The following is a 16,072-nucleotide window of genomic DNA, read 5'->3' as shown; positions in this document are numbered from 1 at the left end:
AAGTCTCACTCAGCCCAGACCTTTAGTTGTGAAGTCTCTCTCAGCCCAGACCTTTAGTTGTGAAGTCACACTCAGCCCAGAACTTTAGTTGTGAAGTCTCTGTCAGGCAGTAACGTAATTGTGGTCCCTCAGGCTCAAGAGGGAGGAGGTCAGAATCACTCCATCTTTTTAATGAGAGGAAAAACAGAGAGCATGTTCACTGTTCACAGCCTGCTGGCTCAACGTGTGAATGTTGTGTGTGTGTTTACCTAACCCCTAATGGTTTAAGCCAATAAATGCACAGCCACCTACACACTATTTTTAACCACCGCCAAAGGTGATGTCCTCAACAGAATTACTGAGAACCCAGAGACCCTGTTATCTTTTTGTGATAAGAGAGGAACTTTACATCCCAGTCAGAGAGAAACTGCAGACAATATTCAATGAGTTGAGTCGTCCTTCCGCTGGAGTGAAATCCATTCAGACATCAAACAGAGGCAGATTAAGGATACAATTATTTGTTTTAATGAATTCATTTCTAAACGCTTTTGAGGAAAGCTGATCGTTTGGTGTGAACAAACAAGTTAGCTGACCTCTGATGAACCTTTATAAATGGAAACTGACACTTGAGTCTAACTAATAGGCCCATAATTATTTATTTCAGCGGGTAATTGCAGTTTTTGCAGAACTTATTGTGGCGTCCTTCATAGCCCAAAATACCAGCATCTTCATCAAGAGGCTCGAACCTCTTGGCATAACGGTTTAAAGCTGTTGGGCTGATTAACACAAGATAACAAGTTTGAGCCCAACTCTACCCCCAAATTTGTCACAATGCTTACATGTGTTTATGACAATTTTGATACAACACAGTACACAGGTAAGCGGGGCTACAGGGATGTATTTTCTGCCTGTGTGATTCTATGATTGTATCAAGCAGAGATGAAGTATTTTGTGTTCTTTAATTAGTGGATGTGAGGCAGGGGGAGACATATCTGAAACAGGCCTCTCCAGAGACCATCGTAATGAGCAGACATTTAATTACACTTCAATGGGATCAGGAGAGAGAGAGAGGTTCTGTTTAGACTCTCACAGCCTCCCCTAACAACTGGTCCAGGGCCTGTTCTGTTTCCAAACTGTCCACCACAACTGCATGATAACACTAACCTTAACCATGGTGAGGAAAGACTTGCATTGTGGAGGAGTGGAAGCCATGTTGGAAGGTGCGTGTCCCTCTTGTGACAGTGTGGATGTGAGACATTAAGAAGTGACCTGATTGTCAGAAAGAGCGTCTCTGATTGTTGTTCTATTGTGCATTAGGAGAAAGCAAATCAATATCCATGAGATCTGAAGGACTGTTGAATTGGTGTGTTCATCCCCATGGAGACAGCCTCTGATGGTGACCAGAGCGGGTATGACTCATTTATGAGCTGTGTAATCACCGATAAGGAACACAAACTAATGCATATTTTGACCTTTAGAAGCGACTCATCAGTTCTCCGTGCTATTCTTCTGTCACAAAGCCAGAGAGAAGAAAGACAAACGGTTGTTTCTTTAGCATGCTGTGTACTCACATTAAAAAAATCCCAGTATGGAGATGTGTGTGTTGCTTTGCATTTAAAGCAGGTACAGGGATGGGGTCTGTTCTTTATCTGTCACACACACAGACACAGACACACACGAACACGCACCCACACGTCTTAATTATTTCTCTCACACTAATTTGTATGGTATAGTGAGCTTTGTTTCTGGTTCCAAAAGAGGAATTAATGGCTGACGCCTCTAAGCATGGACTTGCTAATGCTAGGCGCCGGTGCGTGGCTTGTTGGCATTCTGCTCAAGAGCCTGAATTAAATTTGCACTGATTAAACTGTTGCTCATGCAATAAAGGAGAGAAAAACAGAGTGATGAATTAGACTGAGGTAACCTGCCTTCTGGAACATGCAGTGAGAGGTTAGAATTGACAAAACGAGAGCAGCACAAATAAATTAAGTCAGATGAATTCTGTTGAGGTAGATTGATTATCTGTGTGGGAGTATCAACCCAAACCTCCTTTTTACAGCACTGATTTCACATCAACTGTAAACTCCTTTCCACTATACAACTTCCACAAACTTGAATTATCACCGTCTTCAAGTCCTCATCAACGACTAACTCCTTCCACAGGATGTATAGCTGGGATCTTGCCTGAATATTTTTTATCTTTTTTATTAAATAATAAAACATTTTTTAAACTCTTTTTCTCCCCAATTTTGTGGTATCCAATTGGTAGTTGGTCTTGTCCCATCGTTGAAACTCCCATACGGACTCGGGAGAGGAGAAGGAAGCAGTGTGTCCTCCGAAACACAACCCAGCCGAGCCGCACTGCTTCTTGACACAATGCCCACTTAACCCGGAAGCCAGCCGCACCAATGTGTTGGAGGAAACACCGTACACCTGGCGACCGTGTCAGCGTTCATTGGGCCCTGCTCGCCACAGGAGTCTCTAGAGCGAACAAGAACATCCCTGCCAGCCAAACCCTCCCCTAACCGGGTCGACGCTGGGCCAATTGTGCGCCACCCCATGGGTCTCCAGGTCGCGGCCGGCTGCGACAGAGCCTGGACTCAAACCAGGATCTCTAGTGACACAGCCTTTGACCACCGTGCCACTCGGGAGGCCCTCGCCTGAATACTTCTATTCTCACCCGAATACTATGCATACTATTGCTGTATTTAGGGAAGGTCGCCGTTCTACACACGCACCGCTGGCTTGTGTGTGTGTGTGTGTGTGTGTGTGTGTGTGTGTGTGTGTGTGTGTGTGGTTTTGTGGTTTTGGGTTTGGGGTGTGTGTGTGTGTGTGTGTGTGTGTGTGTGTGTGTGTGTGTGTGTGTGTGGTGTGTGTGTGTGTGTGTGTGTGTGTGTGTGTGTGTGTGTGTGTGTGTGTTGTGTGGATGTCGTTGATCTTGTATGCAGATCCATATCTGATGAGGCAGAACACAGAGCCCTGGGGGACTTAATATTCTGAATGATAATGTTTAAAGGAGGAAAGCCATAACTATAAGTGAGTTTTCTGCCCTCCAGCGCAAGATGAGACAATGCAGGAATGAATGATGAGCAGTAGTGCTGCAGGAGTCAACAAGCCATAACTACAAGAGTACTTTCAACCTCTCAGCTCATAGGGAGACATACTAAAGTTCAACCTCTCAGCTCATAGGGAGACATACTAAAGTGTTCAACCTCTCAGCTCATAGGGAGACATACTAAAGTTCAACCTCTCAGCTCATAGGGAGACATACTAAAGTTCAACCTCTCAGCTCATAGGGACAATACTAAAGTTCAACCTCTCAGCTCATAGGGAGACATACTAAAGTTCAACCTCTCAGCTCATAGGGAGACATACTAAAGTTCAACCCCCCCTGCTCATAGGGAGAGAACAGATCCATTTTCTTATAGCCTTTTCTGGTTGAGGTGAGGAAAATAAGTAATTTTGGGTTGTTTTTATGGTGACTTTTGTAGTGACTATTGCATGGGTTGTGCGTATTGTGGTCAAGTATACAATTTACTGTAATAGACAGGTACTGTATATTGTGTGCTGGATGCTGGTAGTGGAGTATGTTGTTACTGTATTATGTACATAGAGTGCCATCTGTCATTATTGGGATAATTACTCTATACTCCAAAAGATTAGACTGGCAGCTTTAACTTGAGGCTATTTTTATCTATAATGGATGAACGGTTTAGAATTTACAGCACTTTTTGTACATAGTCCCCACATTTTAGGGGAGCAAAAGTATTGAGCAAATTCACATATATGTCTGTTAAAGTAGACAAAGGTTAAGTATTTAGTCCGATATTGATAGCACGCAATGACTCTACAAATTTGTTGGATTTATTTTCTGGTTATTTTGTGTTTCAGATTAATTTATGCCCAATAGAAATTAATGGTAAATAATGTATTGTGCCATTTTGGAGTCACTTTTATTGTAAATAAGAATAGAATATGTTTCTGAACACTTCTACATGAATGTGGATGCTACCATGATTACGGATAATCCTGAATGAATCGTGAATAATGTACAAAAAGACTATGTACAAAAAGTGCTGTAATTTCTCAATGGTTCACTCAAAATTTATGAAAATACACTCAAATTAAAGCAGACAGTCTACACTTTAACCTTATAGCTATCGTTTGAATCCAAACTTTTGACATATAGAGCCAAAAGAATAAAAAATGCTTCACTGTCCCAATAAATACGGAGAGCACTGTGTACTCTCTGGGTATAATCCCATACAATAAATACGGAGAGCACTGTGTACTCTCTGGGTATAATCCCATACATAAAATACGGAGAGCACTGGTGTACTTCTGGGTTATAATCCATACAATAAATACGGAGAGCACTGTGTACTCTCTGGGTATAATCCCATACAATAAATACGGAGAGCACTGTGTACTCTCTGGGTATAATCCCATACATGAGTTATTTGTTATGTCTGACTCAGGCCACATTGGCCCATTTGTAATCTCCCATTACCCATAAACCCCTTCTCCTCTCTCTGTGCATTCTGACCTGTCTGTGTCCAAAGTCGTTGAGAATGGTGGCCAGTTTCTTGGTGTTGCTGTGCTGTCGTTGGGCGGGGATGGCTGGGTTGGGGTCCCTCCAGTCTACGGAGAGACGGTGGAGCCACATGTCTGACTCCTGTAGGTGGGCCTGCCTAAGGCTGGGGTCAAAACAGTGCACTTCACAGCCCGCCCTGGCCAGAGAGCGCTCCAGAGTCTTATCCTCCATACCCAACCTATGGTAGAGAGAGAGGGGAGGGAAGAAGAGAGAGAGACAGAGAGAGAGGTTATATACAGCATATTTGATGGATGGTTGAGTGGATGGCTGCAGATAGAATTATATATGGCATATTGTATAAGGACTTCTGTTTGTACATCTGCTGGAGCTGAAAAGTATTGCTCACTTCAGCAGCTCAATGAATAATTCAGCGGAAGGCTGAAAGTATGGGAGGATATGAGCAGAAAGATATTTGATTTCTTCTTGAATGTTTTCAAGACTGACAAAGGCTTGTTTTGCCCCTCCCTCTCTTCCCTCTTTTCCCACTGGGCACAAACGTCAATTCAATGTCCATTCCACATTGGTTCAATGTAATTTCATTGAAATGCCTTGGAAACAACATTGATTCAACCAGTGTGTGCCCAGTGGCTCTCTCTTCAAATCAAATAAAAATCAAATCAAATGTTATTTGTCACATGCTTTGAAAAAAATTGGTGTAGACTAACAATGAAATACTTACTTACTGGCCCTTCCCAACAATGCAGAGAGAAAGAAAATAGAGAAACAATATAAAACTAATGACACGTAATAATACAAGCAATAATAAACACACAATAAGTAACGATAACTTGGCTATGACTTGGGTGGCTGGAGTCTTTGAAAATATTTAGGGCCTTCCTCTGACACCGCCTGGTATAGAGGTCCTGGATGGCAGGGAGCTCAGGCCGGGCGATGTACTGGGCGGTACACACTACCCTCTGTAGCGCCTTGCAGTCGAATGCCAAGCAGTCCCCATACCAAGCGGTGATGCCGACAGTCAATATGCTCTCAATGGTGCAGCTGTAGAATTATTTGAGTATTTGAGGCCCCATGCCAAATCTTTTCAGCCTCCTGAGGGGGAAGAGGTGTTGTCGTGGCCTCTTCACGGTTGTGTTGGTGTGTGTGGAGCATGATAGATCCTTAGTGATGTGGATACCAAGGAACTTGAAGCTCTTGATTCGCTCCACTACAGACCTGTCGATGTGAATGGGGGTGTGCTCGGTCCTCCGTTTCCAGTTGTCCACGATCAGCTCCTTTATCTTGCAGACGTTGATGAAGAGGTTGTTGTCCTAGCACCACACTGCCAGGTCTCTGACCTCCTCCCTTTATGCTGTCTCATTGTCATCAGTGATCAGGCCTACCACCGTCTGCAAACTTAATGATGGTGTTGGAGTCATGCGTGGCCACGCAGTCATAGGTGAACAGGGAGTACAGGAGGGGACTAAGCACACATGTACATCCCTTCAGGAATTTCAGGATCCAGTTGCAGAGGCTGGTGTTCAGTCCCAAGGTCCTTAGCTTAGTGAGGAGCTTGGAGGGCACTATGATGTTGAACGTGGAGCTGTAGTCAATGAACAGCATTCTCACATAGGTGTTCCTTTTGTCCAGGTGGGAAAGGTCAGTGTGGAGTGCAATGGAGATTGTGTCATCTGTGATTCTGTTGGGGCGGTATGCGAATTGAAGTGGGTCCAGGGCGTCTGGGATGATGGTGTTGATGTGAGCCATGACCAGCCTTTCAAAGAATGTCATGGCTACAGAAGTGCGTGCATGGAAGTGAGTGCTTGGCGTTCTTGGGCACAGTGACTATGGTGGTCTGCTTGAAACATGTAGGTACTACAGACTGAGTCAGGGAGAGGTTGAAAATGTCAGTGAAGACACTTGCCAGTTGGTCAGCGCATACTCTGAGTATGCATTCTGATAATCCATCTGGCCCAGCGGCCTTGTGAATGTTAACCTGTTTAAAGGTCTTACATTGGCTACAGAGAGCGTGATCACACAGTCGTCCGGGATAGCTGGTGCTCTCATGCATGGTTCAGTGTTGCTTGCCTCAAAGTGAGCATAGAAGGCATTTACCTTGTCTGGTACACAAAATAGTTATTTGTGGAGGGATCGTGTTCTACCAAGAACCCTTTTGATCAGAAGAACCCTTTTTGGAAGACAAGGGCTCTTTGTAAGGCAAATTGTTCTATCTAGAACCTTTAACATCCTAAGAACTGTTTTTGGAAGAAAGGGTTCTTTGTTGATTCTTTGGAAAGAAAGAAGGGTTCTTCACAGAACCATATATAATATTTCCCAGCATGTTTTATTGCAGGAAGATTTTCAGAATTGTTTGTTTTACTTTAATATCTGTGTTTTTGCATTTACATTGATTGGTTAATAACTTTAATGCTATACAAAGATAAATAACACCGTTTTCTAAACTAATCCAATCTGTTGGATTTATTGCACCCGTTACTGAGATAGTTGTTCCAGTTTAGATCATTGAGGTAGTCTCAGTATTCAATTTCCCCTACCCTGGCAGTCATTCTGAATGGAAGTTGCGGGTGATTAACAATTCCACTTTTGGATATCCTAACTCCGGCTGGATTCCAATAGGAATTGCCCATCACTTTGCAAACCAGCATAATGGGACTTGCAGGCCTGATGTGGCCTGTAAACCAAGAGATAACTAGGCCATCAAAGAAAGGCATTATGATGTATGTAATATATTGTCATAAATAATACAATTTTAAAGGCTAATAAGGCTGGTGGAACCGTTCATAGAGGGTTCTAGGAAGAACCGTTAGATTATAAAATGGTTCTTGGTAGAAACCTTCAGAGTGTTCTAGGCAGAACCCTTCATAGAGGGTTCCAGGTAGAACAATATACAGGGGGTTCTTTGAAGAACCCTACATAGAGGGTTCTAGATAGAACCCTCTGCATAGAATTCTACCAAACACCAAAAAGGGTTCCCCTATGGGGACAACTGAAGAACCTTGTATGGTTCTACTTAGCACCTTTTTTCTAAGAGTGTAGGCTCGTGTCACTGGGCAGCTCGCGGCTGGGTTTCCCTGATAGTTTGCAAGCCCTGCCACATCCGACGAGCATCAGAGCCAAAGCATCTCCCTTTTCTCTCTTCTTTTCTCTCTCCACCCTTTCTTCTCTTCTCACTCATTTCCTCTTTCACTGAAAGCTCCTTGTCGTCTGTAAATCATTGCAGGCAAGACTTCTCTCTCTCTCTCTCTCCTCTCTCTTCTCTCCTCCTCTCTCTCTTCTCTCTCTCTCTCTCTCTCTCTCTCTCTCTCTCGTTCTCCTCTCTTCTCTCCTCCTCTCATCTCGCTCTCTCTCTCTCTCTCTCTCTCTCTCTCTCTCTCTCTCTCTCTCTCTCTCTCCTCTCTCTCTCTCTCTCTCTCTCTCTCTCTCCTCCTCTCTCTCTTCTCTCTTCTCTGTCTCTCTCTCTCTCCTCTCTCCTCTCTCCTCTCTTCCTCTCTCTCTCTCTCTCTCTCTTCTCTTCCTCTCTTCCTTTCTCCTCTCTCTCTCCTCTCTCTCTCTCTCTCTCTCTTCTCTCTCCGCTCTCTCTCTCTCTGCTCTCTCTCCTCTCTCTCTCTCTCCTCTCTTCTCTCCTCTCTCTTCTCTCGTTCTCTCTCTTGCCTGCTATCTCCATCTCCCTGTCTGTGTATCTGAGTGTGTTGTTTGTGATGTGGTTCGCTGTATCTCTGTACAGTAATTGTGGCTCAGGGAGTATCTCTCAAAGCTAATTTCTCATGGATGAGCTACTCTGGTCCCCCATAGACAATCATGCGTTTAGGAGGGGGATGCAGGGATGAGATGAGAGAGGTAAGGCAGGGAGGGAAATGCTGCCTTCAGACATCTCTGTTACTCTCTCTGCTAAATGATTCTGTTAACACAACCACTAATGGTATCATAGCAGGCCCTACCAGGAGAATGGCTTGTTCTTCGCTATCGTTTTAGTCAAAAGATACTTCAGATGACAGGGCTTGCTGTTTTCATGAGAGGATGGGGGAAAAGACTAAGTACTGTCAATGGTGACTCTGTGTGCGTCCCAAATGGCTCCCTATTCCCTTTTTTTATATACAGTATATATATTTTTTTACCTTTATTTAACTCGGCAAGTCAGTTAAGAACAAATTCTTATTTTCAATGACGGCCTAGGAACAGTGGGTTAACTGCCTTGTTCAGGGGCAGATTAAGGTCCCTAAGGGCAATCGTCAAAAGTAGTGCACTATACAGAGAATAGGGTGCCATTTGGGATGCAACCCATGTCTGTCTGTCTGTCTGTCTGCCTGCTTCCTTGGATTACATGTCTAATAGAAGAGGGTGGTAATCATACAGTGTCTGCAGGTAGTTATCCTCTGTTCCACAAGACTGTGTGGTGAAAGCGGGGAAAGACAGAACCGCTGCTGTGTCAGAGAGAAGAGAACAGTTCTTCAAACATGGGGATTATAGTGGATTCCCTGTTGACCGTGGTGTCATGACAACCACAAAGGTGTGTGTGTGTGTGTGTGTGTGTGTCGGGTGTGGGGGTTATGACACAAGGGTGGACTATGGTCATTTTAGCGTTATCAACACCAGCATCGCTTCTAAAGATCCCTGATCCCATGGAGAATCACATATTCTGGGTAATAAGTGATCCTCTATCCATCTCTCTCTCTCTTATCCCCCCTCTCTCTCTGCCCCTCTCTCTCTCTCTCTCTCTCTCTCCATCTACCATCCATATCTCCTCCAACCTGTTAAACCATATCCACTATCCAGTTACAAGGAGCACAAATGTGAGGTCTCTGAAAGTCAAAGAAGACACTTCTTCCTTTCTGCACTACTTAAGATATGAGGACTTTGAGACTGAGGATGAGGACTATGGGACTGAGGATGGAGACTATGGGACTGAGGATGGAGACTATGAGACTGAGGATGAGGACTATGGGACTGAGGATGGAGACTATGGGACTGAGGATGGAGACTATGGGACTGAGGATGAGGACTATGAGACTGAGGATGAGGACTATGAGACTGAGTATGAGGACTATGGACTAGATGAAGACTATCGGACCTGGAGGAGAGAGTACTCATGAACTGATGGATGAGACTATGGGACTGAGGATGAGAACACTGAGACTTAGGATGAGGACTGGACTGCAGATGATGATCTGAGGATGCGACTATGGACTGGGATGCGCATGGACTGAGGATGAGGACTATGGGACTGAGGATGAGACTATGACTCGAGGATGCGAGACCTATGGACTGAGGATGAGGACATATGTAGACTTGAGGAAGAGGACTATACTGAAGATGAGGACTCATGGGACGAGAATGAGACGACTGGAGAGTAACTAGTCGGCGACTGTGACGGATTGAGACTATGGGCAACTGGGGATGAGGACCATGGGACGCTGGGAGATAGGCGACTCGCGAGAGCGACTATCGGGACTGGGGATTGAGGACTTATGGACTGCGGATGGCCATGACTGGGATGGACATGACGGGCATGAGACCATTGGACTGGGTATGAGGGACCATGGGCACTGGGATGAGGACTATGGGACGGGCTGCAGCACCATGGACTGGGATAGGACCATGGGACGTGGCTGACATGGGAACTGGGATCGAATTCGACTGGATAGGATATGACTGCATGGGACCAGGAAGGCTCGTGATGATGAGATGGACTGGGGGGATGAGAGTAGACTGGGATGCAGACTCATGGGAATGGGAGTGAGGACCATGACTGAGGTAACTATGCAGGGGATGAGGACTATGGGACTGGGGATGAGGACTATGGACTGGGATGAGGACCATCTACTGGGATGAGACTATGGGACTGGGGATGAGACATATGGACGGTGCGATGAGAATGGACTGGGATAGACTATGGACGCAGCAGACAATGGATCGGGATGAGACTATGGGACTGGGATGAGGACCAGGTAGGACCATGGACTGGGCATGAGGACGTGAGGACTGGGGATGGACATGAACTGGGATGAGACATGGACTGGATGAGGACTATGGGACTGGATAGGGACTATGGACATGCAGGGATGAGGACTGACGGTGGGTAGAGGACCATGGGACTGGATGAGGACTATGGGACTGGGGATGAGGACCATGGGACTGGCGATGAGGACTATGATGGTATGAGACTATGGACTGGGACTGCATTAGGGAAGCTGAGTGACTCCATTAACACACAGCAGTTCTGCTCTGGTGTCTACACCTCCAGGGCAGGAATAGGAGAGAAAAAGAGACAGAGAAAACAGAAAGAGAGTGAAAGACACAGACAGAAAACTAGAGTGGTGGAGGGAGAAAGAGATGGATAGAATGAGAAAAAGAATAGAAGGGGTAAAGTATGGGTCCCTGGTATTTCATGTGAAATCACACCAGGTCCCCCATGCGATGCCAGGCCAATGAAAGAACATCTGCCATCCTCCTGGCACGCCACTCACGCCTGTTAACAGCACCACCGTAGCGCCCACACACACGCACAGACACACTATGATATTTTACATTTGTGTTTGACAGATCTTAATTTGGAGCAGTGGAGCGTAGTGTTGGGTGACCTCTGCGGGGGGGGTTATTAGGTAAAAAGGACACAATTCTCCTGGGGATAAAATACCAGACATTCCTGGCTACAGCATGACACCAACTATCTACAGACATCTGTGTGTATAATGTGTGTTGTGTGTGTGTGTGTGTGTGTGTGTGTGTGTGGTGTGTGGTCTGTGGTGGGTGTGTGTGTGGTGTGTGGGGTGTGTTGTGTGTGTGTGGATGAGAGTGAGTGAGTGAGTGAGTGAGTGAAGTTGAGTGCAGTGAGGAGTGAGTGAGGAGTGAGTGAGTTGAGTGAGGTGAGTGAGTGAGTGAGTGAGTGAGTGAGTGATAGATAGATAGATAGATAGATAGACACAGACAGAGAAGGAAAGAGAGAAATCTAGGCCACGGACAGGGGACAGAAAAGAGGGAGAGATACTCAGGGGTATAACTTCTAATGTCATTTTAATGACCTCTCCTGAAATATAACTTTTCAGAACACGACCCTGGTTGATTTACTGTTGCAGGTATTTATTATTATTTATGAGAGCAGAGCGCAGTTTCCTCTGCTGATGTGGGCTGTTTGTTATTATTGTTCTAGTCAGAGCTTGGTTGGAGGAGCTTAGATATGATCCTGGCTCGTCTTCAGATGATAATATACAGTATATAAACAAAAGTATGTGGACCCTTCTAATTAGTGGATTCGGCTATTTCAGCCATAACCTGACAGGTGTATAAAATCAAGCACACAGCCATGCAATCTCCATTGGCAGTAGAATGGCCCATAGAGCTCAGTGACTTTCAATGTGGCACCGTCATAGGATACCACCTTTCCAACAAGTCAGTTCATCAAATTTCTGCCCTGCTAGAACGGCAACAACGGCTCAACCGCGAAGTGGTAGGCCACACAGGCTCACAGAACAGGATCGCCAAGTGCGTAGCGCGTAAAATTGCCTGTCCTTGGTTGCAACACTCACTACTAAGTTCCAAATTGCCTCTGGAAGCAACATCAACACAATAACTGTTTGTCGGGATCTTCATGAAATCTGTTTCCATGGCCGAGCAGCTGTACCCAAGCCTAAAATCACCAAGCGCAAAGCGTCGGCTGGAGTGGTATAAAGTTTGGTGGAGGAGGAATAATTGTCTGGGGCTGTTTTTCATGGTTCGGGCTAGGCCGTTTAGTTCCAGTGAATGGAAATCTTAACGTTACAGCATACAATGACATTCTAGACGATTCTGTGCTTCCAACTTTGTGCCAACACTTTGAGGAAGATCCGTTTCAGCATGACAATGCCCCCGTGCACAAAGTGAGGTCCATACAGAAATAGATTTTTGAGATCAGTGTGGAAGAACTTGACTGGCCTGCAAAGAGCCCTGACCTCAACCCCATTGAACACCTTTGGGATGAAATGGAATGCAGACTGCGAGCCAGGCCTAATCGCCTAACATCAGTGCCCGACTTCACTAATGCTCTTGTGGCTGAATGGAAGTCCCCGCAGCAATGTTCCAGCATCTAGTGGAAAGCCTTCCCAGAAGAGTGGAGGCTGTTATAGCAGCAAAGGGGGGACCAACTCAATATTAATGCCCATGATTTTGGAATGAGATGTTCAACGAGCAGGTGTCCACATACTTGAGTGTACAAAACATGAGGAACATCTGCTATTTCCATGACGGAGAATGACCAGGTGAATTATTTCGGTCATGTAGTGTATCAAGTGCTCTAAAAGGATGGTCATGATTTATGACTTATTTTATGAAGGATGCAGGTTGTGTGAGGTCACATATTCAGAACTGTTGTAGATGCTATTGGTAGCACCTGTGTGCATCTTCAAAATGCCCCCTTAGGGAAATTAACCTATTTATATAGTTTCACTAATCTCTCGTTTTCTCTCTCTCGCTCTCTCTCGTTTTCTCTCTCTCTCTCTCTCTCTCTCTCTCTCTCTCTCTCTCTCTCTCTCTCTCTCTCTCTCTCTCTCCGTCTCTTCGCTCTCTCCTCCTTCCGCTCCTCTCCTCAACCCATCTCTCTCTCTCTACCTCTCTAATCTCCCTATCCCTCTACATCTCCGTCTCTCCTCCCACAGATTTACTCGTAGTGACTAAGAGGAATATACTGTACTCCTGTTTATCGCTATTACAATGATCCATCAAACTGTAGCGGACAAACAACACACACAATATCTCTATCTATGTCTCAATCCTACTATATTAGAGGAATCAAACAAGACACACACAATCCCCATGACCAGATAGGAGATCGCGGGTTACTTCCGAAAATACCCCGCGATAATCAAATCCGCGAAATAGAATTTTTTTTTTTTTACAATAGCAAACTATGACCATTATAACCAAATACAGTACCTCACGTTAGCCGGTCGTCACAATTATGCGTTTAGGGAGATGTTCGAAATTACAAGATAATCTTGCCACTTAATGTAAAAATTGCCAAGCTTTTTATTAACGTACAACATTAACTGGCCACGAGACGACCAAAATGAAAGCACTAATTCGTAGCATGTTATACCAAGAAGCGGAGTGACGTTTACCGAATCAGAATGCCGAGCACAATGCACCAAAAAAAAAAAAAAAATGCATTATAAAAAATCGCAGAATAGCGAATCCGGCGATAATAACCGCGAAGTGCGAGACACGAAGACCAGTATATACAGTAAGATACAGAACCGTTACTATGACCCTCCTCTACTGCTGTCTACCCTTCATCTACTCTCCTATACCGTCTTACCCTCCTCTACCCTCCTTCCTACCTCCTCTACCGTCCTTCAAACCCTACCATCCTCTACCCTCCTCTTACTCGTACTGATACCCTCCTCTACTGTCTTTCTACCGTCCATCTACTCTGCCTATACCGTCCTTACCCTCCTCTACCCTCCTCTACCGTCCGGACCGTCCTCTAAAGTCCTCTACCATCCTCTACCCTCCTCTACCGTACTAACCCCTCCTCTACTGTCTTCGACCGTCATCTACTCTCTTATACCGTCCTCTGCCTCCTCTACCCTTGTCCTACCTCCTATACCCTCCCCGCCACCGATACTCACCCTCTTCTACCCCTCCTCACCGTCCTCTACGCGCCTCTTACCATCCATCCACCGTCCTCTAACCGCCTCTACTGTTCTACCGTCCTCTACCCCCCCTTATCTGTCTTCTACCTTCCTCACCCATTCTCTAAACCCTCTACTCTCCACTTACCAGCCTTACCATTCCACCCTCCTCTACCGTCCTCTACCCTCCCTCCTCTACTTCTCCTTACCGTCCTTAACCGCTCTGCTACCCCCTCTACCCTCCTCTACCATCCTTCTACCCATCCTGTACCGTCCTCTACAGCCTCAAACATCCCTTACCCTCCTCAACATCCTGTACCCTCCTCTACGTGCTCCTATTCTTGTCCACTGACCCTGCCGGTTCTACCCTCGTCTACCCTCCTCTATCCTGCGCTTACCATCCTCTACCCTCCTCACCATCGTATACCCTCCTCTACCCTTCCTCTACCATCCGCTCACCCTCCTCTGCCGTCCTCTACCCTTCCTCTTTGTTCTCACCCGTCCCCGTGCCGTCCCTCTCCTACCCTCCTCTACCATCCGTCTACTCCATTTTAGACTTCTCCCTCCCAAATCTCCGGTCCCTTACCTCCTCATTAGACCCCCATTTACGACTCCTCTACCGCCTCTGACGCTCCTCTGTACCATCCTCTACCTTATCCGTCTTACCTACTTACCCATCCTCTAGTTCCTCAACTCTCCCACTGCCATTCCTCACCGCTCCTCTACCTCATTACACTCCTTCACACTCCTCTCCGCCTCCCTACCATCTTTACCCTTCTCCAAGAGTTCCTCCTTCCATGCCTCTACTGTCCTCTACCCTCCTCTTTACCTACCTGTCACCCTCCTCTACTGATCTTCTACCGTCATCTACCTCCCTATCCGTCCTCTAGCCCTCCTCAACTGACTTCTACCATCCTCCCAACTTCCTCTGACCCTCCTCTACAGTCCTCTACCCTCCATGTACCCTCTTCTAGCCGTCCTCTACTTCCTCTGACCCTCCTCCTTCCACCGACCTCTACCCCTCAATTCTACCTCACTACGTTCCTGTACCCTCCTGCTACCCTCCTCTAGTGTCCTCAACCCTCCCGCTGCCGTCCCTCCCTACGTCCCTCTACATCCTCTACCCTCCTCTACCGCGTCATATACACTCCGCTACACCCCTACCTTCCCCTACCTTCTCTACCCTCCTCTACGCTTCCTCTGCCGTACGTCTACCTCCTCTATGTCCTTCAGAACTCCCCTTGCCGGTCCTCTACCCTCCTCGACCCTCCTCTACAAGTCTTCTACCGTTCATCTACTCTCCTATGACCGTCGTCCTCTACCCCCGTCCTCTACCCTCGTTCTTTCCTCTAACGCTCCTAACTACCTCGTCGAACTGACTTCTACCGTCCTCCCAATCTTCCTCCTACCCTCCCTCTACAGTCCTCATACCCTCCATTCTACCCTCCTATACCCTCCTCTACGCTCCTACACCCTCGTCAACTGGCATTCTACCGTCCTCCAAATCTCTCTACCCTCCTCTACACCTCTACCCTCCTCTACCCCTCTCTACCGGCTCCTCTACCCTGCCTCTTACAGTCCTCTACACTCCTCTACCGCGTCCTCTACCCCCCGTTTACCGCCTCTACTACCTTCCTCCTACCATTCTCACCGCCTCTACGCTCCTCTACCGTCCCTACCCGTCCTCTCACTCTCCTTCTAACTCTTCCTCTTACCTCCTCCGCCGTACTCTAACCCCTCATCTACCCTCCTCTACCCTCCTCTTACCGTCCTATACTCTCTATGCCTCTACTCCTCTAGCCGTCTACCCTCCTCTACCGTCTACTCCCTACCTCCTACGCTGTCTACCTCCTCTACCTGCTCCGTCTACCCTCCTCTACCTCCTCACCCCTACCCCTCTACCATCCTCTACCCTCCTCTACCATTCCTCTACCCTCCC

The 16,072-nt window shown here is 46.4% G+C and overlaps 1 protein-coding gene across 1 annotated transcript in view; it reads right to left on the bottom strand.

Moving 5' to 3' along the window:
* LOC112070224 (probable methyltransferase-like protein 24) overlaps nucleotides 1-16,072 on the bottom strand; it is a 74,682-nt gene that overhangs the window by 6,330 nt on the left and 52,280 nt on the right. Inside the window, exon 4 of the mRNA XM_024137645.2 lies at nucleotides 4,526-4,751. Coding sequence (XP_023993413.1) covers nucleotides 4,526-4,751 — 226 coding nt within the window. The remainder of the gene's footprint in view (nucleotides 1-4,525; nucleotides 4,752-16,072) is intronic.

The sequence above is a fragment of the Salvelinus sp. IW2-2015 genome, unplaced genomic scaffold (genome assembly GCF_002910315.2).
Source record: "Salvelinus sp. IW2-2015 unplaced genomic scaffold, ASM291031v2 Un_scaffold1264, whole genome shotgun sequence".
NCBI lineage: Eukaryota > Metazoa > Chordata > Actinopteri > Salmoniformes > Salmonidae > Salvelinus > Salvelinus sp. IW2-2015.
Note: the sequence above shows the minus strand (reverse complement) of the source record. Positions and strands in the feature narration are given on the sequence as shown.